Raw genomic sequence first — 27196 nt, forward strand, 5'->3', positions numbered from 1 at the left:
GCCAGGTCTGGGACTTGAATCACAGTCAGCCACATGGGAGTCCAGCATCCTTAACTTCCATGCAATCTGCGCCCCAACCAGGGGTATTTTTATTTATTTTCAGGGAATAGTTTATTTTGCAAATAATAGGTTTCATTTCTCCTTTTTTTGAGTTTTAAAAAATTTACTTTTAGGGACCAGCGGGTTGGCGTAATGTCTATGTTGCTGGACTCCCATGTAGTTGACTGAAGTTTGAGTCCTGGACCCGGTGACTTAAACTCATGCTAGGTGTGTGTGTGCGCGTGCCCAAGATCCCAAGAGGAGAATGGAGGAGCAAGGATTGCAGCATGGCCATTGCTTCTGGGGCGTGGGGTGGGGTGAGTTCTTGCTTTCTGTCTCTCTGTCTCTTTCTTTCTGGCGAGCACACATGCTCTATAGCAAAAACCTCTCCAAAAATTTTTTAAAAAATCACTGTTATTAATTTTTGATTTGACCAGAGAGAGACAGACAGAGAGATTGAGAGAGAGGGAGAAAGTGAGATAGCAGGCCTCTCGGTCTGGGACTCAAACCGCAGTTGGCCATGTGGGAGTCCAGTGTTGAAACCACCATACCACTTGCCGGCCCCCGTCTTTTTGAGTTTTTCCTTCGAAAATCCAGGGTTGAGCTTTTCTTGTTCCCTGGCCATCCTGATGGCTACTCCTGGTTGGAGCCATCCCATACCTAAGACAGGAAAATGGTGGCCACAAAGAAGACTAAAAAGTCACTGGAATTGATTAACTCTTGGCTCCAACTTGTTAGAAAAAGTGGGAAGTATGTGCTGGGCTATAAGCAGACTCTGAAGATGACCAGACCAGGCAAAGCAAAATTGGTCGTCCTAACCAACAACTGCCCAGCTTTGAGGAAATTTGAAATAGAGTACTACACCATGGTGGCCAAAACTGGTGTCCCTCACTGCAGTGGATATGATACTGAATTGGGCACAGCAGGTTGAAAATACTACAGAGCATGCATGCTATCTATCACTGATCCAGGTGATTCCAATATCATTAGAAGCATGCCCAGACAGACCAGTGAAAAGTAAATCATGCAACGTTTTTCTTTAATAAAACTTTCCAGGGCTTATTTTAAAAACACTGGGAAAAAAGAAAAAATCCAATGTTGGATGGCGGGTAGCGTGGTGATCTAGGTGCTGGACTCCCACATGGCTAACCACAGTTCGAGTCCCAGACCTGGTGGCTTCACACTCCCCCCACCTCAGGTGAGCACATATGCCCTGAAGCAAATTAAAAAATAACAAACAAATAATGTTAATAAATAATTCTTAAAAAAATATCCAATGTCATCAGGACAGTTTTTGGGTCTTCTGTTTCTATCCAACCTTTGTTGTTTTTCAGTCGCCACTCCATAGTTGAATCTTTTTAATAAGTAATGTTTTTATATTCATTGCTCTAGAAACATCTGCTTTAGTTCTGTCATCTTTAGTTTATGCAGTGTGGTGTATGTTTTTCTTTTGTATGTATATATTTTCTTTTTCTAAAGATTTTTTTTGAGAGTTTTTTTTTTTGCTATAGGGTGTGTGCGCTCGCCAGAAAGAGACAGACAGAGAAGCAGAAAGTGAGAAATCACCCCCAGGGGGGATGGCTGCGCTGCAATCCCTTCTCTTCCACTCTTCTCTCAGGATCTTGGGCATGCATGCACATGTGCCTGGCGTGAGTTCAAGCAACAGAGTCCGGGACTCGAACTGTGGTCCAGCGACATACCCATTATACCAACTGCTGGTCCCATATGTAAATGTTTTCTAAATGAATTAGAATACATATTCTGGCATTAGTTTTCAAGTATCTGAAATCTCAGTTTACCAGCTTTGGAGCACCCCTGCCAAGACCCTGCCAACGAAACTTACACACCTATTTTCTCCTTTCTGTGTACATGCCAATTTTAGTTGTTATTTCCATAACAGAATTTACACACATATCTCTTCATCCTCCCTACATTCTAGTTTTAGTTAACATTATTTTTTCCGGAATACAATCTTCTATTTCTTTTAACATTCTTGGTTGTTTACCCTTATTTTTATACCTAGATTAAATACTCAGTATTATTTCTTTTCCATCATGGCTGTTCTATTTATAAACTCTTTATTTTGAGTTGTCTCTTGGTTTTATAATTATGTTCTTTTTAAAGAACTTATGGGAGCTACATTACCTCCGCTCTTTCTTACATGTTTGAAAACATCCATCTGTCTTATGTTTGCATGCCATCTTGGCTAGGTCTAAATTTCACTGAGAGTTGTAAACACTGTCGCATGGTTTTTCAGTATTCGGTTTTACTCTGGCGGTATCTGAGGCAAGGTTGGTTTTTCTTGTTTGGTGATTTGCATTTCCATGAGGGAAAAAAACCTTCCAAAATAAATCTTTATTCATTCTTGAATTCCTGTAAATTCACATTGTGTATCTGGGGTCAGTTACTATCGGTATTCTCAGGGTATGGTGTGACTTCTGACTTTCATATTCAAGTTTCTGTTATTTCAGAACATTTTTTCTATTATCTCTGAATTTTCTTTCCTATCCCATTTGTTCTATTGATACATATAGACCACTTTTGTTTTCCTTACATATACCTGATTTTCCTTTGGATTATTATTTTATTTTGTCCTTTCCTATTATGTTTCACTCGATCATTCAAAGAGTTCTTCTTTGCCTATCTCTTTATTTATTTGCCTGTGTGCACGAGCTCTCACCAGAAAGAGAGGCAGAGGTAGAGGAAGAAGGCAGCCCCATGGCATGTAGGCACACCACAGTCCCCTCTCCTCTAGTTCTCCTTCTCATGAGGACTTTGGGCACTCTTGCACATTTACTTAGTATGTCTCTCAAGCTACCAGAGCTGAGATTTGTACTATCTGGCCATGTAGGATATGGCTCCCTTAATCACTAGGCTTTAGGGCTGGTCCCTTATTTTTTCTTAGTAAAAGTTAAGAAATATACATCTATTAAATGATTTTTTTTTAAGAGAGATTTTTCTATAGAGTACATGTGCTTGTCAGAGAGACAGAAAGAGACAGAAAAATAAGTCAGAAATCATCCTCCCCCCCGGGAGGGGACAGCCATGCTGCAGTCCCTTCTCCTCCAATCTCTTCTTGGGATTGTAGACATGCACGCATGCACATGTGCCCAATGTGAGTTTTAAGCTGCTGGGACTGGGACTCGAACTGCAGTCAACTATGTGGGAGTCCAGCCATGTAACCACTATGCCATCTGCTGGTCCCCATAAAATGATTTTACTACATGGGATTGTACTTTACATGTGGAATATTTTATTGCTCTTCTCATAGGTAAGATAGTCTCAGATTTTTTACTATTGTCATCATCTACATGTATGCTTAACTGTAGCAATGCTTTATAAGATCCAGAAACGAATCCTAATACCTAGTATGGAAGCTGAATGCTCAAAATCCTTAAAACATGCTTGTGAATCTATGTTTTTTTGCCTCTTGTTGTACTTGTGCTTTAGATACTCAGCACATGATTAGTGATTTTAAGGGTTTCCAGGACATTGACATAAAGGAAATACCAGTTTTGTGGCTAAGCATAAAGAAACCTCTGGATTAAAGAAATTGGTTTGGTGATTTTTTTGTTTTCACCTTCAAAAAAGACATTACAGACTTGAATGGTAAAGGTATAAAACTGTACAATCTTGGAAGATGGTTATTTGAGATGATCTACTGGGCTGGGTATTTCCTGTATCCCCCAGACGCACTCTTCCCCCAGCTCTGCGTCTCAGGAGCTTGACCTGTGTGGGCCATAGCAGTGAACCTCGATTTCTGGTGGCTGCTTAGAAGCCAACGGGGTCACAAGCAGGAGACTGAGGGACAGGAAGAGAATACGGCTGGGTATGTATTCTAGCAGCTCCTGCTCAGCTGGGTTACTATAGGTTGGCTCAATCCTATTACTGAAGGTCACAGACAGGTCCCACTAGGTGACCCTCTCTAGTTACTTTCTTTGTATTCTGGTGACAGTTTCATCTCCTTGTCCCTTTATGCCTAGAGATGGAAATGTCTTCTCACTGTTGATAGTTCTGGGTACCTGCATCATTTTTTTCTTCTTTTAAAGTTTACATATTTGTTTCTTCTATGAGCGAGACAGAGAAACAGTACTCCAGCAAGATCTTGATAATATGACGTTACCAGCTTTAGCCAGCCCCAGAGCATGGGCATACGTGTACCCAGTGTACTCAGGTCTCCAGAAATGAACCTGGAACCTCCCCATGTGTCAGCCTTACAGAGCATTGCATTTTACTGCTGTGCCACTGTTTATCCTCCTGCATCATTTCTTTTCTTTTTTTTTTTTTTTAAAGAGAGATTTTAGCTATAGGGCATGTTCACTCGCCAGAGACACAGGGAGGGACAGAGAGACAGTAAGCAAGAAATCACCCACCGAGGGGGATGGCCATGCTACAATCCCTTCTCTATTATCCTCTCAGGATTTGGGGAACACATGTACACACACCCAGCCTGAGTTTTAAGCCACCGGGTTCAGGACTTGAACCACGGGAGACTACATGGAGCCCAATGATGTAACCATTATGCCATCTGCTGGTCCCAATATCATTTTTTTATTTATTTATTTTTCTGAGAGTATTTTTTGCTATAGGGCGTGTGCACATGCCAGAAAGACAGAGAGAGACAGAGATGCAGAAAGCGTTTCTTTTTTAAAACCCTTTTTAAAGTCTTTGTAAACTCTTTTATAATACCTACACTAAGTATGCTGTTTGCTACACTTCTAGGAATTTATCCTATATACATATATAAGATGATTTATTGTGAAATTATAATTTCTAGCTATAATGGGATGCTACATAGCTATAAAAAATTAATCCCTCATTAATCTAATGAGTGTAGAAAAAAAAGCAAGACAAAGTAATAAACATAGTATCTTAGCATTTGTCTAAGAAAAAAGGATGGCCAGGTCTGCGGTGCAGCAGTGGTGTGCTGCTGGGAGTGTGTGTGTGTCTGGGAGTCCTGTATGACGACAGGGGTTTGAGTCCCCCTCCAGGTCGGCCTCAGAGCACACTGGGCAAATGCATGTGAGTGCCCAGGATCTACTGGGCTAGAGGACAGGAGGTGGAGGGAATCACAGTAACCAGACTGTTCAGAGGGTGTTCACCTGTTTCTCACTCTTGTATGCACACAGTCTATCATGCATAAAGGGGAAAAATGTAATAAGTAAAAATAAAAGCTATAGGAAAAATGGGGAAAAAAGTGAAAAAATGTATACTGAGTTGTTGCAAAAGTCATGATGCATTTTTGCACAGAAAAACACAGGAAAATATGTCATGATTTTTCTGACAAATGAATATATATATATAGATAGATATATGAAGAGAGGGTACATAAGAAAACACTAACATTGGCTGCTTCTGGGGTGAACTGGGTAGTAGGAAATTTTTACTATTTATTCTTTTATTTCTTTGAATACTGTATCACATGAATGTATTATCTGTTCAAAAATGCATTACATTGCTGATAAGGATTAAGAGCCTTAGAGAAACAATAACAAAGGAAGAAATAAAGGCATTGGTAACAGGGTCTCTAGAAGATGATGGGAAAAGCCAGCAAGTTAAGTTGCTGAAATGTTCTAAGTAGTTAAATTCTTGCCCAATATAACTTCTCTATATGGTCCCTTTATTGAATTATACCCTGACTAGTATCGATTATATATAGTGGGGGCCAGCAGGTGGTGTGGTGGTTAAGGCGCTAGACTCCCACATGGCTGACTGCGGTTCGAGTTCCAGACCTGGCAGTTTACTTTCACTCTTGCTCTGTCTCTCTCTAATGAGTGCACATGCCCTATAACAAAATTTAGAAATACTAACAGTAAATAAAATGGAATAAATAATTATTTAAAAACAAAAAAAAGTGTAGAAATTACTTTCTATATGGGGTTTTGAAAGCAAAAAATCATATTATGATATGATTTTTTTTCTTTTTTTATTTTTTACAGATTTTTGCTATAGGGTGTGTACGCTCGCCAGAAAGACAGAGACAGAGAGAAAGAAAGCGAGAAATCCCCCCCTCTCCCAGGGTGTTGGCCATGCCGCAATCCCTTCTCCTCCATTCTACTCTTGGGATCTTTATGCACCCAGCATGAGTTTAAGCAACCAGGTCCGGGACTCGAACCGCGGTCGACTACATGGGAGTCCAGCGACATCGCCATTACACCAACTGCTGGTCCCGATATGATAATATGATTTGTTTTAAACATGATCATCTTTATTATTTAAAAGAGCTTGAGTTGCTCTTGCTTCCTTAACCCGTTTACTGATATCACTGAAAGAGCAGTATGACTGCCCAGTAATAGTGGTTTCCAGTGAAAGGTGTGACTCTATTATAGAAAAGGAGACATGAGAATAGTATCAGGAAATTAGTGAAGAAGGAAAGAAAAAAGATGCTAGAGAAAGTAGTCACTTAACTAAAGCTGGTTAAAAATTAGTCATTTTACAATGCTATTCAAAAATGGAAAAATGTAGGGGCCAACAGGTGGTGTGGTGGTTAAGGGCACTAGACTCCCACATGGCCAACTATGGTTTGAGTCCCAGACCTGATAGCTTGCTTTCTCCCTTTCTAGCTTTCTCTCTGTCTCTTCTTTTTCTCACTCTGTCCCTCTCTGGTCAAATAAAAATAAATGAATGAATAAATAAAGCTAAATAAAATAATTCTAAAAAAAGGTAAAAAAAGTAGAAAAGCATTTTTTTAATGATTTTTTTTTTCCATGGAGAGACAGAGAGAAAGAAAGTGAGAAATCATCTCCCTGGGTGGATGGTCACACTGCAATCCCTTCCCCTCTATTCTCCTCTCAGGACTTTGGGCATGCATGCACATATGACCTGTGTTTTTTTTTTTTTTGCTATAGGGCACATGCGCTCACCAGACAGACAGAGAGACAGAGAGATAGAAAGCGAGAAATCACCCCCCGGGGGGGTGGCCATGCCACAATCCCTTCTCCTCCATTCTCCTCTCGGGATCTTGGGCATGCACACACGTGCGCCCGGTGTGAGTCCAAGCTGGGTCCGGGACTCGAACTGCGTTCGACTACATGGGAGTCCAACGACATAGCCATTACGCTAACTGCTGGTCCCATGACCTGTGTATTTTAAGCCACCAGGTAGAGGACTCAAACTGTGGTCCACCACGTGGGAGTCCAGTGATGTAACAATTATGCCATCTGCTAGTCCCAGAAAAGGATTTTTTAAAGGTAGGTTTAATATTCTTGACATGAGAACCTCTGTTAAAAAGTTCTGAGAGACAGGGAGAGCACTCACCCTTCCTGGAACTGCACTTGGGCAGACTCCTCTGCAACGAGAGTCTCGTACTCCTCGGCAGCGAACCGGTCCCAGTCGGAGGGCTCAGGCCCATCGTTCTCAACGTCCTGATTGGAAAGATTACAGCCACAGGAAACAAAAATGACTGAGGGCAAAGAATTAGTGACAGGTCATCACAACTGTTGCACATCACTGTCAGCACAAACCTATCTGGAACATAGTGCAACAGATTAAAAAGGTACCAAAGCAACATTCCTAAGGTGATTTTTTTTCTATGCCCCAAGTCACAAAATTATAATAGATCTTTCAGGTCTAGATTCTGTAGCCTTAGAATGAGACCTTTCCCCAGGACCCTCTCCTCCAACACACTGCACAGCAGCTTCTACAGGGTTGTTGAGAAAGTCATGACACATTTTTCCATAGAAAAATATGTCGACAATTCCCAGCAATCCCAAATCTGGGGTGACCTGCAGCTTGTACATGCTCTACACCCCTTCCTCTAGCAAATGTTTACTATTTCTGTAAATGCCAGCTTAGGCCCAGCTTTGGTAGTGCACCCTGGTAGACTCTGCTGTGTAGCAAGTTGAGGCCACATGAGAGGCTGGGTTCAATTCCTGACCACCCAAAAGGCAGGCCTGGTGTAGCACACCTGAAGTCCCAGCCACTGGGAAGGCTGAGGGAGAATCATGAGATGGTCAGTGCCAACTCAGATGCCCTATTAAATGTGCTGTTTTCATGGAAATAACCCTTATCTCCCAAATCACTCCTTTCTCATTTTAGCTGCTTTGGACATCACTTTTTGCTCCTGTACCTTTGTCATCTCTGTACACACAGTATATCTCAACACTTCTCAGATCTCATGCCTGGGGTTTATTGTGTATGTTCTGTTGCTGTTGTTCCCAGAAGGCACTTGCACGCACCAGAGAGAGAGAGGGAGAGGAAGAAAGCACCTCCCACAGGGGCCTGGCTATGCTGCAGTCCCTTCATTTCCAATTCTCCATCCTGCCAGGATCCTGGGCATGCTCCCACTCAGAGCTGGCATGTGTTTTAAGCTGACAGGGCAAAGATTCAAGCCATGGCTGGCCCTGTGGAATCCGGCTCTCGTAACCCCATGTTCTCCTCCATTCTACTCTTGGGATCTTTATGCACCCAGCATGAGTTTAAGCAACCAGGTCCGGGACTCGAACCGCGGTCGACTACATGGGAGTCCAGCGACATCGCCATTACACCAACTGCTGGTCCCGATATGATAATATGATTTGTTTTAAACATGATCATCTTTATTATTTAAAAGAGCTTGAGTTGCTCTTGCTTCCTTAACCCGTTTACTGATATCACTGAAAGAGCAGTATGACTGCCCAGTAATAGTGGTTTCCAGTGAAAGGTGTGACTCTATTATAGAAAAGGAGACATGAGAATAGTATCAGGAAATTAGTGAAGAAGGAAAGAAAAAAGATGCTAGAGAAAGTAGTCACTTAACTAAAGCTGGTTAAAAATTAGTCATTTTACAATGCTATTCAAAAATGGAAAAATGTAGGGGCCAACAGGTGGTGTGGTGGTTAAGGGCACTAGACTCCCACATGGCCAACTATGGTTTGAGTCCCAGACCTGATAGCTTGCTTTCTCCCTTTCTAGCTTTCTCTCTGTCTCTTCTTTTTCTCACTCTGTCCCTCTCTGGTCAAATAAAAATAAATGAATGAATAAATAAAGCTAAATAAAATAATTCTAAAAAAAGGTAAAAAAAGTAGAAAAGCATTTTTTTAATGATTTTTTTTTTCCATGGAGAGACAGAGAGAAAGAAAGTGAGAAATCATCTCCCTGGGTGGATGGTCACACTGCAATCCCTTCCCCTCTATTCTCCTCTCAGGACTTTGGGCATGCATGCACATATGACCTGTGTTTTTTTTTTTTTTGCTATAGGGCACATGCGCTCACCAGACAGACAGAGAGACAGAGAGATAGAAAGCGAGAAATCACCCCCCGGGGGGGTGGCCATGCCACAATCCCTTCTCCTCCATTCTCCTCTCGGGATCTTGGCCATGCACACACGTGCGCCCGGTGTGAGTCCAAGCTGGGTCCGGGACTCGAACTGCGTTCGACTACATGGGAGTCCAACGACATAGCCATTACGCTAACTGCTGGTCCCATGACCTGTGTATTTTAAGCCACCAGGTAGAGGACTCAAACTGTGGTCCACCACGTGGGAGTCCAGTGATGTAACAATTATGCCATCTGCTAGTCCCAGAAAAGGATTTTTTAAAGGTAGGTTTAATATTCTTGACATGAGAACCTCTGTTAAAAAGTTCTGAGAGACAGGGAGAGCACTCACCCTTCCTGGAACTGCACTTGGGCAGACTCCTCTGCAACGAGAGTCTCGTACTCCTCGGCAGCGAACCGGTCCCAGTCGGAGGGCTCAGGCCCATCGTTCTCAACGTCCTGATTGGAAAGATTACAGCCACAGGAAACAAAAATGACTGAGGGCAAAGAATTAGTGACAGGTCATCACAACTGTTGCACATCACTGTCAGCACAAACCTATCTGGAACATAGTGCAACAGATTAAAAAGGTACCAAAGCAACATTCCTAAGGTGATTTTTTTTCTATGCCCCAAGTCACAAAATTATAATAGATCTTTCAGGTCTAGATTCTGTAGCCTTAGAATGAGACCTTTCCCCAGGACCCTCTCCTCCAACACACTGCACAGCAGCTTCTACAGGGTTGTTGAGAAAGTCATGACACATTTTTCCATAGAAAAATATGTCGACAATTCCCAGCAATCCCAAATCTGGGGTGACCTGCAGCTTGTCCATGATCTACACCCCTTCCTCTAGCAAATGTTTACTATTTCTGTAAATGCCAGCTTAGGCCCAGCTTTGGTAGTGCACCCTGGTAGACTCTGCTGTGTAGCAAGTTGAGGCCACATGAGAGGCTGGGTTCAATTCCTGACCACCCAAAAGGCAGGCCCGGTGTAGCACACCTGAAGTCCCAGCCACTCGGAAGGCTGAGGGAGAATCATGAGATGGTCAGTGCCAACTCAGATGCCCTATTAAATGTGCTGTTTTCATGGAAATAACCCTTATCTCCCAAATCACTCCTTTCTCATTTTAGCTGCTTTGGACATCACTTTTTGCTCCTGTACCTTTGTCATCTCTGTACACACAGTATATCTCAACACTTCTCAGATCTCATGCCTGGGGTTTATTGTGTATGTTCTGTTGCTGTTGTTCCCAGAAGGCACTTGCACGCACCAGAGAGAGAGAGGGAGAGGAAGAAAGCACCTCCCACAGGGGCCTGGCTATGCTGCAGTCCCTTCATTTCCAATTCTCCATCCTGCCAGGATCCTGGGCATGCTCCCACTCAGAGCTGGCATGTGTTTTAAGCTGACAGGGCAAAGATTCAAGCCATGGCTGGCCATGTGGAATCTGGCTCTCGTAACCACTAGGCAACAGGTGTACTCTCTACTATGTTTTTTTGTAGCTGAGGACAAATACTGATGATTACCACTATTTTTTTTTTTTTGGAGAGGTTTTTTTTGCTATAGGGCACGAGTGCTCGCCAGACAGACAGAGAGAGACATAGAGACAGAAAGCGAGAAATTACCCCCCAGGGGGGATGGTCACGCCGCAATTCCTTCTCCTCCATTCTCCTCTCGGGATCTTGGGCACACACGCACACATGCCCGGTGTGAGTTTTAAGCCACGCGGTCCGAGATGCAAACCGCGATCGACTACGTGGGAGTCCAGCGACATAGCCATTACACTAACTGCTGGTTCCTATTACCACTTTTTTAAAGAATTATTTTATTTAACTTTATTTATTTATTTATTTATTTAAATCTGATCAGTGAAGGACAGAATGAGAGAGAAAGTGAGAAAGCAAGCCACCAGCTCCAGGATTTGAACTGCTGTCAGTTATGGGGGAGACCAGTGCCCTTATCCACCATGCCATCTGCCAGCCCCACCATTTTTTTCCTAAGGGAATTTTTTTTTTTGCTAAAGGGTGTGTGCACGTGCTGGAGAAACAGAGAGACAGAAAGTGAGAAATTACTCCCCTCCCCCAGGGGGGATAGCCACACTGCAATCCCTTCTCTTCCATTCTCTCTCAGGATTTTGGGCACACATGCACACGTGCCTGGCCTGAGTTTGGAGCCATCTGGTCTAGGACTTGAATCACAGTCGACTATGTGAGAGTCCAGCAATGTAACTATTATGCCATCTGCTGGTACCAATGACCATTCCTTATAAAAAGAAGTAAAATCTAAAGGTAAACATTTTAAAGTAAAAATAACACAAATAAAAGAAATGCTATGCATTCTCTTTCCTTTCTACAGTAATGAGCAGTGTCTTAGGTTACATGTTCTAGAGAAAATGTCTTTCTAAGCTGAAAAGTAGTTTGTATTTCCTATGACCCATGGTCAGTTGTGCCTAAAATAAGTGCCTAAATATTGAGCATACAATGAATCAATTACTGTCTTTATCCATTTAAGACTGCTGTCACTCTTTGAACTTTTCTGCAATTGCCATGCATCTTAGAAAATTGGCAATGCTCTGCTCTCTGTAGAGATATGTAGATTAATGGGTGATGCTAAATTCAATGAAATGTAATATTGACTGTAAGCCAGCAATAATGCACCATGCTATGTCCTAAGATCAGCTGCAGTACTTGTTTTTAGAAAGTGAGCTTCATATTCCTATTATTGTTGAGGTCAAACAGTTAACACAGCATGTGGAGGAAAGCAAACACTGCAAAAGCTTCCTGTGTAATACTGTCCCTCCGCTCAGACGGTCCCTCCTCCAATCAATGATTTTTTACTTCTTAAACAGAGGAATGGCAGGAGCAAGTGGTGATATTATTCTTTTTGTTTTTGGACATGGATCGTATGTCCAGGGTTTTGAGGGTTCACATGGGGAGGCATACATGTCTATTCAGACACAGAATGATGTTCAACACTGCTAGCCATGCATGGCAGGCATTAACACTGGGAAAGTGTCACATTACGTGAAGGCTGTCTACTGAGCAGTTTTGAGTTTTCACTACAATGAGGAAATCTATTTACCCTGGAATCCTGGAAATGAATGGTACGACGCAATCCAGGCCAACATATCTTCTAATACAGATGTGCCGATTGATACATTTTTAAAAGTTAGAAGGACACTTAAAAATATTTTTAAGTTTGCCATAGATTGTAATGTACTTGCTAGAGAGAGACGGAGATAAAGAGAAAGTGAGAAATCAAGTCCTAGGGGTGATGGCCATGCCACAATCTCTTCATTCCTGTTTTCAGATTTTGGGTACAAACACTCATGTACCCAGTGTGCTCTTTAAGCCACCAGGTCTGAGACTCTAACTGTGCTGTCAGCTATGTGGGGTCTCCTGCCCTAACCACTATCCTACCAGCTGGCCCTTTATTTATTTATTTTGCCTCAGGGTGTTTACTCTTCGAAGAGAGATAAGAGATGTGAGAGAGAGAGAGAGTGAGCGAGTGCACACCCATGGGGGAAGGAGGACAGAGAGCGAGCAAGCACCCTTTGGGGGGATGGCCACGCTGCAATCCCTTCTCTTCCATTTTCTTCGGCTTTTGGGCACATATGCACATGTGGTCCGTTTGTGATTTTCAAGCCACTGGGTCAAGAAGACGAACAGCAAGCTGGCTACGTAGGCTCAGCACAAATTTTTTTCAAAATTACTTTGTTATAACTAGTTTCTAATGTGTATATAGGTACACAAGTTTTTTACATTACACTCAATGAACTGATGCAGGTTACCTAACCATAAAAATGAGCTGTGGGAGAGGACTGCTTTAGGTCTTTCAGTCTCTCTTTTAAGAGTTTGATGAATTTTGGGAACCAGCAATTAGCGTAAGGGCCATGTCACTGGACTCCCACGTAGTCGACCACGGTTCGCGTCCAGGACCCGGTGGCTTAAAACTCACGCCAGGCGCGTGTGCGTGTGTGCCCAAGATCCCAAGAGGAGAATGGAGGAGAAGGGATTGCAGCGTGGCCATCCCCCCTGGGGGGTGATTTCTCGCTTTCTGTCTCTCTGTCTCTCTGTCTGTCTGGCAAGCGCACGTGCCCTGTAGCAAAAATCTCTAAAAAAAAAAAAAAGAGTTTGATGAATTTTTAGTTTTCCCCAAAGTTACTCAGTTGTTTATTGGTAGAACCACTGGTTCGCAGTCTGACACTCTGCCCTCTGGACCAAGTTAGTCTCATGATTATTGTTTTCTATTAAACCACATCAGAGTTCAAGAAAGAACACTGAACTTACGTATATAAGCATCAGAATAAAAAAAATTTCAGGGTTGGAAAAAAGCCTTACAAATCACCAAACTTGGCCTATGGGGGGTAGGTGACCATCTGTCCAGGTTTGCTGGGACTGAGGGGGTTGCTGAAGATGTGAGACTTAAAACCAGATGAACTGGTCACCCTAGCCCACTCCCAATGCTGCATACATTTGTTCTTTGGGACCAGCAGTTGGTGTAATGGCTATGTCGCTGGACTCTCATGTAGCTGACTGCGGTTTGAGTCCCAGACCCGGTGGCTTAAACTCACACCGGGCGCGTGTGCATGCATGCCCAAGATCCCGAGAGGAGAATGGAGGAGAAGGGATTGCGGCGTGGCCATTACTCCTGGGGGATGATTTCTCACTTTCTATTTCTCTCTCTCTCTGTTTCTGGTGAGTGCACGTACCCTATAGCAAAAATCTCTTAAAAAAAAAATAAGCTATATAGAAATGATAAAGTATTCTAAAAGTATTTTTTTCCCTTTACTTAGGCTTTTTTTATTTCCCTCAACCATTGTACATCTTCACTTTTTTTTTCTAATCCTTGATTCCCTCCCACTGCCTGATGAAATGTTTTAATGCAGGGATCCCCAACCAAGGACCATAGACAGGTGCTGGTCATTTGACTGCAGTGTGAGGTGGACGGCAGGGCGTGAGTGAGGCTTTGTGTCTGCACTGCCGTGGCGACACCTCCTGTCAGATCAGTGGCAATACTGGATTCTCAGGGGAACACAACCCTCTTGCGTGACTATTTCACTGTGTACTGCAATGTGGCAGAGGTGGAAATGGGGTGCATGATGCAAGTGGTGCGCTTGGTTCATTCTGGGACCAACTGCCCCCCACCCGGAGCCATGGAGTGACTGTCTTCCATGAGGCCGGTCCCTGGTTCTCGGAAAATGGGGACTCCAAGTTTAAAGGTTACGTCTTTAAATACCAAGATTCCTGCAAGCAGAGACCATTTTAACATGTAGCACACAGTCCTTGATATTACAGCCCTCAAACAGAAGTTTAAGTTTTACTGGTACCTTCTGGACCGCAAAGGGATCTCTCTGTTCATGGTCTAAGTATTTCTCCAGATTAAAGAAAGTGTCATAGAAGATGTGAGCCATTCTGCACCTCTTGAGATCTCGAAGAGTTATTTTCCCTATGTGAAAACAAACAACTCCGGTAAATTTAATTGAGTAGTTCTGCTGAAAGAAAAAACTTTCATTGAAGTTTAAAAGTGTATGTATGTGTTTATTTTATTACAAAAATCTCATTTCTTTCCTTTAAGTTGAGGTAAAATTCACCTAACCCAAGAATTAACCTTTTTGAAGTCTACAGTTTAGTGCCTTTTAGTATGCCCACTGTTTGTCCAGCCCACACAACCATAACATTATCATAATCCTGGGAGAAATTCTGTATCCTCAAACAGTCCTTTCCCCTTCCTCTCACCCTTGCAACCATTGATGCACTTTCTCTGTGGAAAAAATAGTTTCTTAAAGGGACAAGCAGATGGCGTGATGGTTACATCACTGGACTCCCATGTAGTCGATCACAGTTTGAGTCCCGGACCCCGTGGCTTAAACTCACGCTGGGCGCGTGTGTGCGCGTGCCCAAGATCCCAAGAGGAAAATGGAGGAGAAGGGATTACGGTGTGGCCATACCCCCCGGGGGTGATTTCTCGCTTTCTGTCTCTGTCTCTCTCTTCTCTCTTAAAAAAAAACCAACCAACCAACCAACCAACCAACCAAACAAAAGATTCACACTGGGCTTGTGTGTGGGCATGTTCAAGATCCCAAGAGGAGAATGGAGAAGGGATTGTGGTATGGCCACCCTCCTGGAGTGACTTCCCTTTTTCTGTCTCTCTCTGTCTCTCTGGTGAGTGCTCACACCCTATAGCGAAACTTTCTCTTAAAATTTTTTTTTTCTTAAATAGTGGATTTACATCAATTATGGTTCTACACTAATAGAAACTTTAAACACTTCTGTACTTGGGGTGTGTTTTGAAGACTCTGGAAAGTTAAATAATTCAGGATGATCTGGGGTTATACGTCCTACTCTGTTACACAGAAGAACAGTGCAAACAACCCTGTACTCAGACTCACCATCGTTGGCTGGCTTCACAAGGTCAAGCATCTGGCACAGCAAATCATGGAATGGCAAGGGCTCAATACCCATGGCTTCCATCCGTTCACACTGCTCTTCGTAGAAATACTCCAGCTCGTACATAGAGAGAACGCCATCTCCATCCACGTCCATGCAGCGGAACCAATACTCGATGCTAGGAGACAGGACAGGATGTTCATTAGCATGGGACTAGGAAGGGTCCTTTATTCACCCAAGTTTACACCTGCCTATGTTTCTTTTTTAATAAAAACTACATACATAGGGACCAGCAGTTAGTGTAATGGCTATGTCGCTGGACTCCCATGTAGTCCACTGCTGTTCGAGTCCCAGACCTGGTGTCTTAATCTCATGCCAGGTGCGTGTCTGTGCATGCCCAAGATCCCGAGAGGAGAACAGAGAAGGGATTGCAGCGTGGCCACCCACCCTGGGGGTGATTTCTTGCTTTCTGTGTCTTTCTGGCGAGCGCACACGCCTTATAGCAAAAACAAAAACAAAAACAAAAACATATATATATATATATATACTTCAGGCTTAGACATGGTTTACAAAGTCTGTTAGAAAAAGTGGTAGACCTCTTCTTCCCTTTATTTTCCCATCCCAGAACCAATCACTTTCAAGTGATTATTTTGCATTTCACTGCATATTTTCAGGTCAACATGACTATATGGCTCTTTCCTATATTTCAGTTTTAGAAACTATATAAATTTTTGCATTGAAAAGATGAATTTGGGACCAGCAGTTAGCGTAATGGCTATGTTGCTGGACTCCCATGTAGTCGACCGCGGTAAGCGTCCCAGACCTGGTGGCTTAAAACTTACGCCGGGCACGTGTGCGTGCGTGCCCAAGATCCCAGGAGGAAAATGGAGAAGGCATTGTGGTGTGGCCATCCCCCCTGGGGGGGTGATTTCTCGCTTTCTGTCTCTGTCTGGTGAGTGTACGCGCCCTATAGCAAACCAAAACAAAACAAAACAAAAAAACCTTAAAAAAAAAAAAAGATGAATTTTAGCTTTTTACCTTTTCTCTCTTTTAAATGCCCTTCCTATCTTTTTTTTTTTTTTTTTTTTTAAGTTTTTGCCTTAGGGTACATGCGCTTGCAGGAGAGAGAGAGACACAGTGAGAAGGAAAGTGAAAAATCATCCCCCAGGGGGAACCAGCAGTTAGCGTAATGGCTATGTCGCTGGACTCCCACGTAGTCGACCACGGTTCGTGTCCCGGACCCGGTGGCTTAAAACTCACGCCGAGCGCGTGTGCGTGTGTGCCCAAGATCCCGAGAGGAGAATGGAGGAGAAGGGATTGCGGCGTGACCATCCCCCCTGGGGGGTGATTTCTCGCTTTCTGTCTCTATGTCTCTCTCTGTCTGTCTGGCGAGCGCACGCGCCCTACAGTGAAAATCTCTCCAAAAAAAAAAAAAAAAACTAAAAAAAAAAAAAAATCATCCCCCAGGGAGGATGGCTATGCTACAATCCCTTCTCCTCCACTCTCCTCCTGGGGTCTTGGGCATGCAGGCACACACGTTCAGCATGAGTTTCAAGCCATGGGGTCTAGGGTTCAAATTGTAGTCGGCTATGTGGGAGTCCAGCAACGTAACCGCTATGTCATCTGCTGGTCCCCCATCTTCCTAATATAGTGAAATTGCTTAATACTCAGTTTATGACTTTGTATTTTTCTTTAATCTCTTATTTGGTTAGCCTTTTGTGTACTTATCACTAATTCTGCCTCCAAGCCTCTTCCTGTTATCTAAATCCACACGCAGTCCCATCAGATCATCGTTTTATTTTTATACACACACACACACACACACACACACACACACACACACACACACTTTATCTATTAAAAAGGAGATTTCTGCTATAAAGTGTATGTGGTCGCTGGAGAGACAAAGACAAGAAATGAGAAATCATTCCTCAGAGGAAACGGCCATGCCACAATCCCTTCTTCTCCATTCTCCCCTTGGGATTTTGGGCATGCACGCACATGCACCCAGCATGAGTTTTAAGCTGAACCATGGTTGATTACATGGGAGTCCAGTGACACAAGCATTATGCCATCTGCTAGTCCCAAGATCATCTATTTTAATTGCCAGAGTGTCCAAGTGTTAGCCAGAGACAGACAGTGAGCCAGAGAGAGGGAGATGGTGAAATATCCCCTCCATGAGGGTGGTCATGCTGCAGTTCCTTCTCTTCCATCTCTCCATCCTGTCAGGATTTGGGTTATGCGTGCACACTCATCATGTGTGTTTTTCAAGCCACCAACCTGGGGTTTGCACTGGGATTTGAACCATGCAGTTGGTCAGGTCGAATTCAGCTTCCTTAACCACTAGGCTATGGAGCCAGGCCCAGATTTTCTATTAATTGCATTATATCCTGAGACCACTGCATCTTTCTTCTGACCTACTCTAACATCTGGTTACTTCTGACCTACTCTAACATCTGGACTGCTTGGTCTCAGCCTGGTTCTCACACTCCCTTCATTTCCTGTTTACTTCTTAGTGGATACAGGACATTCTCTATCAGCTTCTTGAAAAACTGAGCATGTCAGAAAGTTTTCTAGATTGTGAATATATGAAAGTGCCTTTTTCCATGCTATAACTCTGCTGGTATTTGGCTAGTTACAGTATTAAAGGTTGGTGGTACTTTTCCTTGAGTATTTTAAAGGCACTGATCCATTGTCACCTGTCCAGTGTTGCTGAGAACTCTAAAGCTGTGTTGACATCCGATCCTTGACTGTACCCTATTTTTTTCTTTGAAGCCTTAGAGGTTTCTCTGAGTCCCAGGTGGTTTGAAATAACACAGTGAAGTACCTTGGCCTGTATCTAACTCATTTAGGTTTTCTGGGAGCCTATTCACTTTTTAATTTTTTTTTGAAGAGGTTTTTGCCATAGAGCACGTGCGGGCGCTAGAAAGATGGAGAGACAGAAAGTGAGAAATCATCCCCCACGGGGTATGGCCACGCCACAATCCCTTCTCCTCCATTCTCCTCTCGAGATCTTGGGCACACATGCGCACACGCCCGGCGTGAGTTTTAAGCCACTGGATCCGGGACTCGAACAACAGTCAACAACACTGGAGTCCAGTGACATAGCCATTATGCCAACTGTTGGTACCAATTGAAACTGGTATCCTTCAAGTCTGAGAAATTTTCTTATTACTTGTTTTTCCCTGCCCTTCTTCCTCTCTCCATTTCTAGAACTCCTGTCACTCAGATCTGCATGGCCATATGGAAGCTACTAGTGACATGTGACTCTAAAGTTTGTGGAACATGATCCGTCAGATGGGATGTGTTCTTTGTGGATACTGCAGACTTTGACAAGTTAGAATGAATAAAAAAAGAACATAAAACATCTTATCAGTATTTTATATTATTGCATATTATAATATTTTAGATACAGTAAGGAAAATAAGACATAATTAAAGTTACTTTTACCTATTTTCACTTTTTCTTTATGATTACATTAAAAATTACATATGCGATTTCTTGCATCTTATTTCAACTTCCAGTTACACTGGACTTTTGGGCTAGTTCTCCAATTCTCATATATTTCCTCTGTTTTCTATTGTTTCTTTTGCTTTTTTTAGTTTTTGTTATAGGGTGCATGTGCTTGCCAGAGAGTAAGCAAGACATGCCCCCCCCCCCCAAGGATGGCCACACTGTGATCCCTTCTCCTTGTCTCCTCTCGGGATTTTGGGCATGCATACTACATGCTCCTGACATATTTCTCAAGCTACCAGGTCCAGGACTTGAACCATGGTCAGACATGTGGGGCCCATGCCTTAACCTCCATGCAACCTGTTGGCCTCTATTGATTCATTTTTAAAATTGTTCTTAATGGGAAGTTTACTTAGTTTTATCTTCTAGACATTGTTTTTTATTTTTCTTATCACAGTTTTGATTTCCTACCGTTCTTTTTTGGTTCCTTGAATATTCCTTTTATAAAAAGTATCATTCTGTTCATGTTTTATTAATATAATTCCATTTCTTATCCTTCTGAGGATATTAACCAGTGTTTTTTTGTTAAAATTTTCTTTGCCCTGAAAGTCTGTTTCATCCAAGTTACCTTTTTCCCCCACTGTCTGGTCTCTTCTTTTTATGTAAGAAACTTTACTTAGCTATTTAGTGACCCATTGTTCTCTATTCGGATTTAAGAACAGGCCAGCCCATGGCCTGATGGTTAAGGGAGCTGGATTTCACATGACCGACCACATAGTTTGTGTCCCAGACACAGAGGCGTGAAGAATACACTGTGTGTGTATGCATGTGTGCCCAAAATCCCCCAAAGGAGGGAGGGATGAAGGGACTGTGGCATGACCATGACCAAATCCTAAGGATTTGTTGACTCTGGCTGGATTCTTTCCTTAAGATGACCCAATGTCAATAAAGACTTCAGATCTTTATTCTCGAGCTCGTCAGATTCTTCAGAAAAGCAATTTCTGGTCTCTTACTTGGAGGTTCAGAGCAGGCTGATGGCATGCTATGGTTGAAGGAAGAGTGAGGACTCTGGGGACTCAGCACTCAGTATGCAGACTCATTTACTATGTTCACCTTCCACTGTGCCCAGAGCTACCCAGTCTAGAGACCCTCTATTTTTTAAAGAATTATGTAACTTATTTATTTATTCATTTATTTTAATTTGACCAGAGTGGGGCAGAGTGAGAGAGAAAGAGGGAGAGTGAGAAAGCAAGCCACCAGGTCCGGGACTCGATCCATGGTCTGCCATATGGGAGTCTGGCGCCCTTAACCACCACCTCACCTGCCAGTCATAAGACCCTCTATTTTATACTCTCTAAGGAAAAAAGGACCAGTTTTATGTCAGCATAGAGGATATGATCTGAAGTGCAACTGTTTCTTTAAATAAACTTTCCATAAATTCATCTGTTTCTACCTTTACCCTATCCCTACTTTCAAGACCCCTGGTGCCCACAAGTTCTGAGTAGTTAGAGGTTTTGCTGAATATATCTCATTGCTCTTGGCTTCCCTTGCTGGCTTAGGATTTAGACAGTCTGCTAAGTTTATTCACGTTCTATTTTCTAAGCCTTTATTATTATTATCTCTTCCTGTTTTCCTTTATCATTGTGGTTCCTTCCTTTTGGAAAAAAACAAGTTGGGCCAGCTGGTAGCATGGTGGTTAGAGTGGCTAGATCCCTTATGGCCAACCGTGCAGTTTGAGTCCCAGACCTGGTGGCTTGAAAAACATGCTGGGCACATGTGTGCGTGCCGAAAATCCTCAAAGGAGGGAGAGATGGAGTAGAAGGTATTGTGGTATAACCATTCCCTAGAGGGGCACTTTCTCACTTTCCCTCTTGCTGTCTCTCCTGTGAGTGCAGGTGCCCTTCAGCAAATTAAAAAAAAAAAAATTCTATGGCATTTTGTTGGAATTTCAAGAGGGACAAAAACTACAACATATGGCTAAATTGCTATCTTCGCAAAGAAAGTTATTCCTTATTATAGTCATTTTATCATATCACAGCACTGCCCCTCAGCAGCCATATCTGTATCTATTAACCAGAGAGTATGAGATCAACAGCATTAATTGGTAAAAAGGAGCAATATTTTTCTTTCCTTTTTTTAAGATAAAATTTTTACTATAGGATATGTGTACTCGCCAGAGAGACAGAGAGATACAGAGACAAAAGCGAAAAATCACTCCCCGGGGGCATGGCCACGCTGCAGTCCCTTCTCTTCCATTTTCCTTTCACTATCTTGGGCACGCATGCACACGCGCCTGCTGCAAGTTTTAAGCCACTGGGTCCAGAACTTGAACCATTGTCAGCTACGTGGGGAGTCCAGTGACATAGCCATTACACCATCTGCTGGTTCCAGGAGCAATATTTTTTTTTAAAGAGCCACTAAATTCACAGCAAAAAACATCTCAAGAGAAGGCTCTAGGGAACCCTTGGTCAAATCCCCATTTCTAAGGGTCAGTAACCATATTAAGAACGACCATCGGGGGCCAGCAGGTGGTGGTGTGGTGGTTAAGGCCACTGAATTCCCACATGACGGACCACAGTTCAAGTCCTGGACCTGGCAGTTTGCTTTCTTACTTTCTCTCTCTGTCCTTTTCTGATCAAATTAAAATAAGTAAATGAATAAACAAAGTTAAATAAAATAATTATTTTTTAAAAAAAGAATGACCATAAATTTAGTGATTTTAAAAAATCTTTTTTTAGGGAAAGGTGAAAATAAGTTGGGATTATTAACTGTTTTCAAGTAAAGTCACACTAAGATCTATGTGTACCTTGGCTGACAAGATAAATTTTATATTACTGCAACAAAGTGAACATGTAATACTTGCAAAGTCTCTTGAGAAATGTATTTTAAAACTTTTATCAACTTGATGTTTAATGTTACCATTAAAGAACAGAGGGGACATTCATTGAATCCAGTAAACATGAAGCAATAGTTTGTGGCAAGGTCCAGTCATAGCATATCCACTCTCAAAGGGCAAAATATCTCCCTACTTTTCCTGATTAGGAAAATCTTGAAGAGAGAGCTCTTCCCAGTAGGGCCACTGAATTCCCACATGACGGACCACAGTTCAAGTCCTGGACCTGGCAGTTTGCTTTCTTACTTTCTCTCTCTGTCCTTTTCTGATCAAATTAAAATAAGTAAATGAATAAACAAAGTTAAATAAAATAATTATTTTTTAAAAAAAGAATGACCATAAATTTAGTGATTTTAAAAAATCTTTTTTTAGGGAAAGGTGAAAATAAGTTGGGATTATTAACTGTTTTCAAGTAAAGTCACACTAAGATCTATGTGTACCTTGGCTGACAAGATAAATTTTATATTACTGCAACAAAGTGAACATGTAATACTTGCAAAGTCTCTTGAGAAATGTATTTTAAAACTTTTATCAACTTGATGTTTAATGTTACCATTAAAGAACAGAGGGGACATTCATTGAATCCAGTAAACATGAAGCAATAGTTTGTGGCAAGGTCCAGTCATAGCATATCCACTCTCAAAGGGCAAAATATCTCCCTACTTTTCCTGATTAGGAAAATCTTGAAGAGAGAGCTCTTCCCAGTAGAGGGCTGTATTAAAGGTGCCACATCTACTTCTTTTTCAAAAAAGTCATAATAGTGTTAGTATAAGAGAGGCTAAGGAGAATGACCTTTGGTTTCTAAGATACCTTAGTGTCTTGATATGCCCCACTACTTATATTAAGAGAACCAAAATCAGGCCAAAAAGAAGACAATTAAACCTTAATTTTGACAAGGACCGATAGGGCTGAAGTAAAAGGCAATTAACTTTACTGAGAAATTTAAGTGAAAGTATAAGCAGTTTATCTGCAGTTTAATGTTCCATGGTTTTAGTTACTCATGGTCAGCTGTGATCCAAACATATGGAAAACTCCAGAAACATGCACTTCTTTAGTTTTAAATTGCATGCTTTTCTTTTTTCTTTTTTTTGAAGAGGTTTTTTTTTTTTTGCTATAGGGCGTGTGCGCTCGCCAGAGAGACAGAGAGACAGAAAGCGAGAAATCATCCCCCAGGGGGGATGGCCATGCTGCAATCCCTTCTCCATTCTCCTCTCGGGATCTTGGGCACGCACGCACACGCACCCAGCGTGAGTTTTAAGCCACCGGGTCTGGGACTCGAACCGCGGTTGACTACGTGGGAGTCCAGCGACATAGCCATTACGCTAACTGCTGGTCCCAATTGCATGCTTTTCTGAGTAACATGATGAAATCTGCTGTCCACTCCACCAAAGTCCAGATGTGAATCACCCCTTCACCCAGCATATCCACACTGTATGCTACCCACCTGTCAGACACTTCGGAGTCATCTTGGTTATCAGACTAAAAAAACATGCAAATTACAAGGTTTGGTACTATCCGAGGTTTCAGGCATCAGCTGGGGGTCTGGGAACATATCCCTTGCAGATAAGGGGACTGCTTTACTTTCTTCACTTGCATTTTTAAGAACTCAGACAAGAGTCTACTGCAGTAAGTAAAACTAGAGCATACACTTCGTTTTTCAGGATAGCCTTTAGGGGAGGAAAGAAAGCAAAGATGACAGGGACATTTATCTCATGCAGAGAGATATATACATTGCCTGAGTATATGCCAAAGGCATGTGATAGGTTTTTTAATATCTTAAATGTCAGAAGATATGGTAGATGCATCAGATGTAATTCTGTGAGTGTTAGCAAGCATGAGCATCACTGAACAAAAGAGAGATGATGTTTTAAAGTGTGCACATCAAAAAATAGAACAGGCTGCCGTGGTAGGTAAGTTATTTGCCCATGAAAGTTTAGAGGGGATGGGTGGATAGTTACACACATGTAGGACATATTCAGAGGGAATGTTCTTATTGGAGGTATTATATACTCCCTAAAGGTTCTTCCGTGAGAATCCTAATAGGAATCAAAATGGAGTCAATGTCTCCAACTCTAAAAAGTAAGTAAATAAATAAATAAAATTGGGAAGTTATTAAGGAGAGAATCTACATATGTACGTCTGGTAAGAAAATCGCAAAGACTGCCAGACCATATCCTTGCACAAAGGCCACTGTAACCTTACACAAAGTTCTTCTGTGAGGACGCCTGCACAGCAACTGCCTGTCCAACTCTGGACTGATGCCAACTGTGTTACTGATTCTTGTAGCCAAGGATAATTATTTCAAAACAACTTTTGGAAATCTCCATACTTTGCCTTTTAAAATCCTTTCCTTCCCTTACCTCCCTAAATATGCCTTAGCACAGTCCCACTGAAATGCCCATTCCCAAATAATTTGTTATCTTTGGAGAATCTTTATCTGTGTAATGTAGGTTTGACACATTCAATGCAGATTTTCTATTTTTCTTGCCAGAAGTAACTTATCTTCTAGAGCCTACAAGAAATAACTATTTATTGTAAGAAAGTTGGGAAACAGGAAAACATACAGAAGGAATAACTAACCATCTGGAGAGAACCAGTGTTAGGTTTTTGCTATTTTCACCAATTTTTGTTGTTTTAAAGCACAGTTAACAGCTGTAGAAATACAGATTACCCTTCGCCCTTGTCCATGGAATGGATGAAAGTAAGTTCTGGACTGGTGATTTTCTAGCCCTGATAAAACTCCTATAAGCTATTTTAGAACTTGTTTATAGTCAACTCTAAAGTAAGTTGGGGGATAACTAGATGTATATTCCTCTGCATATTCAATATACCTATTTTAGCACCTACTACCTTCAACTACGCTGGCAGTGACCTCAGTCATAGTAAAGGTGAATGAGATAGAAGCTGGATGACACCTAGATAAGACGGCTAAGGTAGAAACAGAATGTGATAAAACCAGAACATACAAAAAAGGGGTTGCAAGAAAGCAATCTACCCAAAGTCACTTTCCCATGAAGACTCCTTCCAGGACCTGGCATAGCAAGGACCCTGTATCGAAAGGATTCAAGATCCTATTTATTTATTTTTCTTTCATTTATTTCTTTTTACATTTTTCCACAAACATTTACTTTACATAGCAAAAAATTTTAGCTCATACTCCATAATTCTTGACAGTTTACAAACAACTTTGAAAATTTCAAAATACTGAATTTGAAAGATAATGTTCAAAATATGTCTTATAATTTTGTATAATTTTATGACTCTATAACAACAGAAGCAGTATGGTTTCAAATAGATCCTATTTATTTTTTAACTGCCAGAGGGTACATGTGCTTGCCAGAGATGGAGAGATAGAGAGGGAGAGAAAGCAACCCACATGTGGTGTGGTCAAACCACAATCTCTTCTCTTTCATTTCTCCATCCTGTTGGGATTTTGGGCATACATGCACACATGCCTGGTGTGTTTTTAACTGTCAGGGCAGAGATTCAAACTGCACAGTTGGCCAGAGTGTATATGCATGTGTAAGAGAGAGAACACCCCCAAAGGGCAGTCATGCCGCAATCCTTGGGGCATGCACACACACGTACCCAGCAGTGTTTCTCATTGTTGGGGCTGGAACCTCGGCTGTGGTTGGTCACGTGGGTTCTGGCTCCCTACACTCAGGGCTTATCTGCTGTGCTACTGGGCTGGCCCTTTTTCATTACTGTAGAACAGCAGAATTTAACTGTCTTCCATGTGTGTTCTGCTTTAGTAAGGTAATGTGAACCAGTGAGAATACCACCATGCTGGGTACTGGTAGAAGTCAAAGAAACAAATGTCCCCAAGGCAAAATTGGGAGTTACTTAACTATGACTGGCCTAGTTTTTATGTTAAGCAATAAGGAAATTCACAACATCAAGACTCTCTTTAGGGAGCCTATATCCTAGTTGGTAATAAGATAGACATGTACATTAGTGTTGTCTGGTATGATAGGTCCTTGCATTATCCAGGACCTGGAGTGTTATAGACCTAGGTTTGAATCTAAGCTAAGGTACTTACTGGTTGTGAAAGCTCTCAGAACTTCTATTTTTTCAACTGTAAAATGGGACCACTGATACCTAACATTACAGTGACTAAATAAGCCACTTAATATATTATAGATACAAGTCCCTTTTCAGATATATCATCTGTAACTACCCTCTCCCATACTGTGGGTTTTCTTTTTACTTTCTCAAGGGTGTCTTTCTTTCTTTCTCTCTTTCTTTTTAAAAATTGCTTAGAAGGATGTGTTCTCACTAGAGAGAGATGAGGGAAGGTGGGGAGAAGGCATTCCCAATGAGGTATGGGTATGCAGCAATCTCTTCTCTTCCATTTCTCCATCTTGTCAAGATTGAGGCATGCATGCACACACACCTGGCTTGTTTTCAAGCTGCACAGGCTGGGATTCAAATTGTGGTTGGCCATGTGGATTTGGCTCCCTTAACCACTAGGCTATGGGATTGACTCTAGACGGTATCATCTGAAACACAAAAGTTTTAACTTTTTTTTTTTTAAAGAGATATTTCTGCTATAGGGCACACGTGCTCACCAGAAAGATGGAGAGAGACATAGACAAAGAAAGTGAGCAATCACCCTCCAAGGATGGCCATGCTGCAATCTCTTCTCTCCTCCATTCTCCTCTCAGGATTTTGGGCACGCACATGTACTTGGCTGAGTTTCAAGCCTCCAGGTCCAGGACTCGAACTGTGCTCGGCCATTTGGGAGTCCAGCAATTACACCATCTGCTGGTCTTGAAAGTTTTAACTTTCGGGGCCCCGCGCCATGGCTGCAACCGGCGGCGGGACTTGCGCGGGCCCTCCCGGGCTCAGCGCATTCCCCCCGGGACCCGAGCCAAGGCGGTGGCAGGTGCCACCGTGGCGACCCCTCCCCCCCCTCCGGCGAGGTCGTGTGGCCTCTGGGCCAACAAGCTGAAGTCGAAAACAAGGATTAAGAATTTACAACCATAAGCAACAGAAAGAATCTTTAGCTGTCTTAAACCAATTGAGAAATATACTGTATAGAAGGATTTTATCTACCTATGGACAGTGAGAAGATGATGGTTTACCAGCCCTGCATTACCTCAGGGAAAAACAAGGACTGCTCTACCATTCTTAAGGAAGCCAGATACCCGAGGACAACTCACACTGCAGATCCCCACAACACCATTCCT

At 42.3% G+C, this 27196-nt stretch overlaps 1 protein-coding gene across 3 annotated transcripts in view; it reads right to left on the bottom strand.

Moving 5' to 3' along the window:
* Positions 1 to 27196, bottom strand: part of PPP2R3A (protein phosphatase 2 regulatory subunit B''alpha) — a 228302-nt gene that overhangs the window by 33700 nt on the left and 167406 nt on the right. For 2 of the 3 annotated variants that reach the window (XM_006171546.3, XM_006171547.3), the window contains 3 exons: positions 15664 to 15839; positions 14602 to 14720; positions 9626 to 9732 (listed from right to left, as the gene is read on the bottom strand). In XM_006171546.3, the coding sequence (XP_006171608.1) occupies positions 9626 to 9732; positions 14602 to 14720; positions 15664 to 15839 (402 nt within the window). Of the gene's footprint in view, positions 1 to 9597; positions 9733 to 14601; positions 14721 to 15663; positions 15840 to 27196 lie in introns of those variants that run through there. The other variant, XM_014585393.2, reaches the window with a different exon arrangement.

Source organism: Tupaia chinensis, unplaced genomic scaffold (assembly GCF_000334495.1).
Source record: "Tupaia chinensis unplaced genomic scaffold, TupChi_1.0 Scaffold149831_1, whole genome shotgun sequence".
NCBI lineage: Eukaryota > Metazoa > Chordata > Mammalia > Scandentia > Tupaiidae > Tupaia > Tupaia belangeri.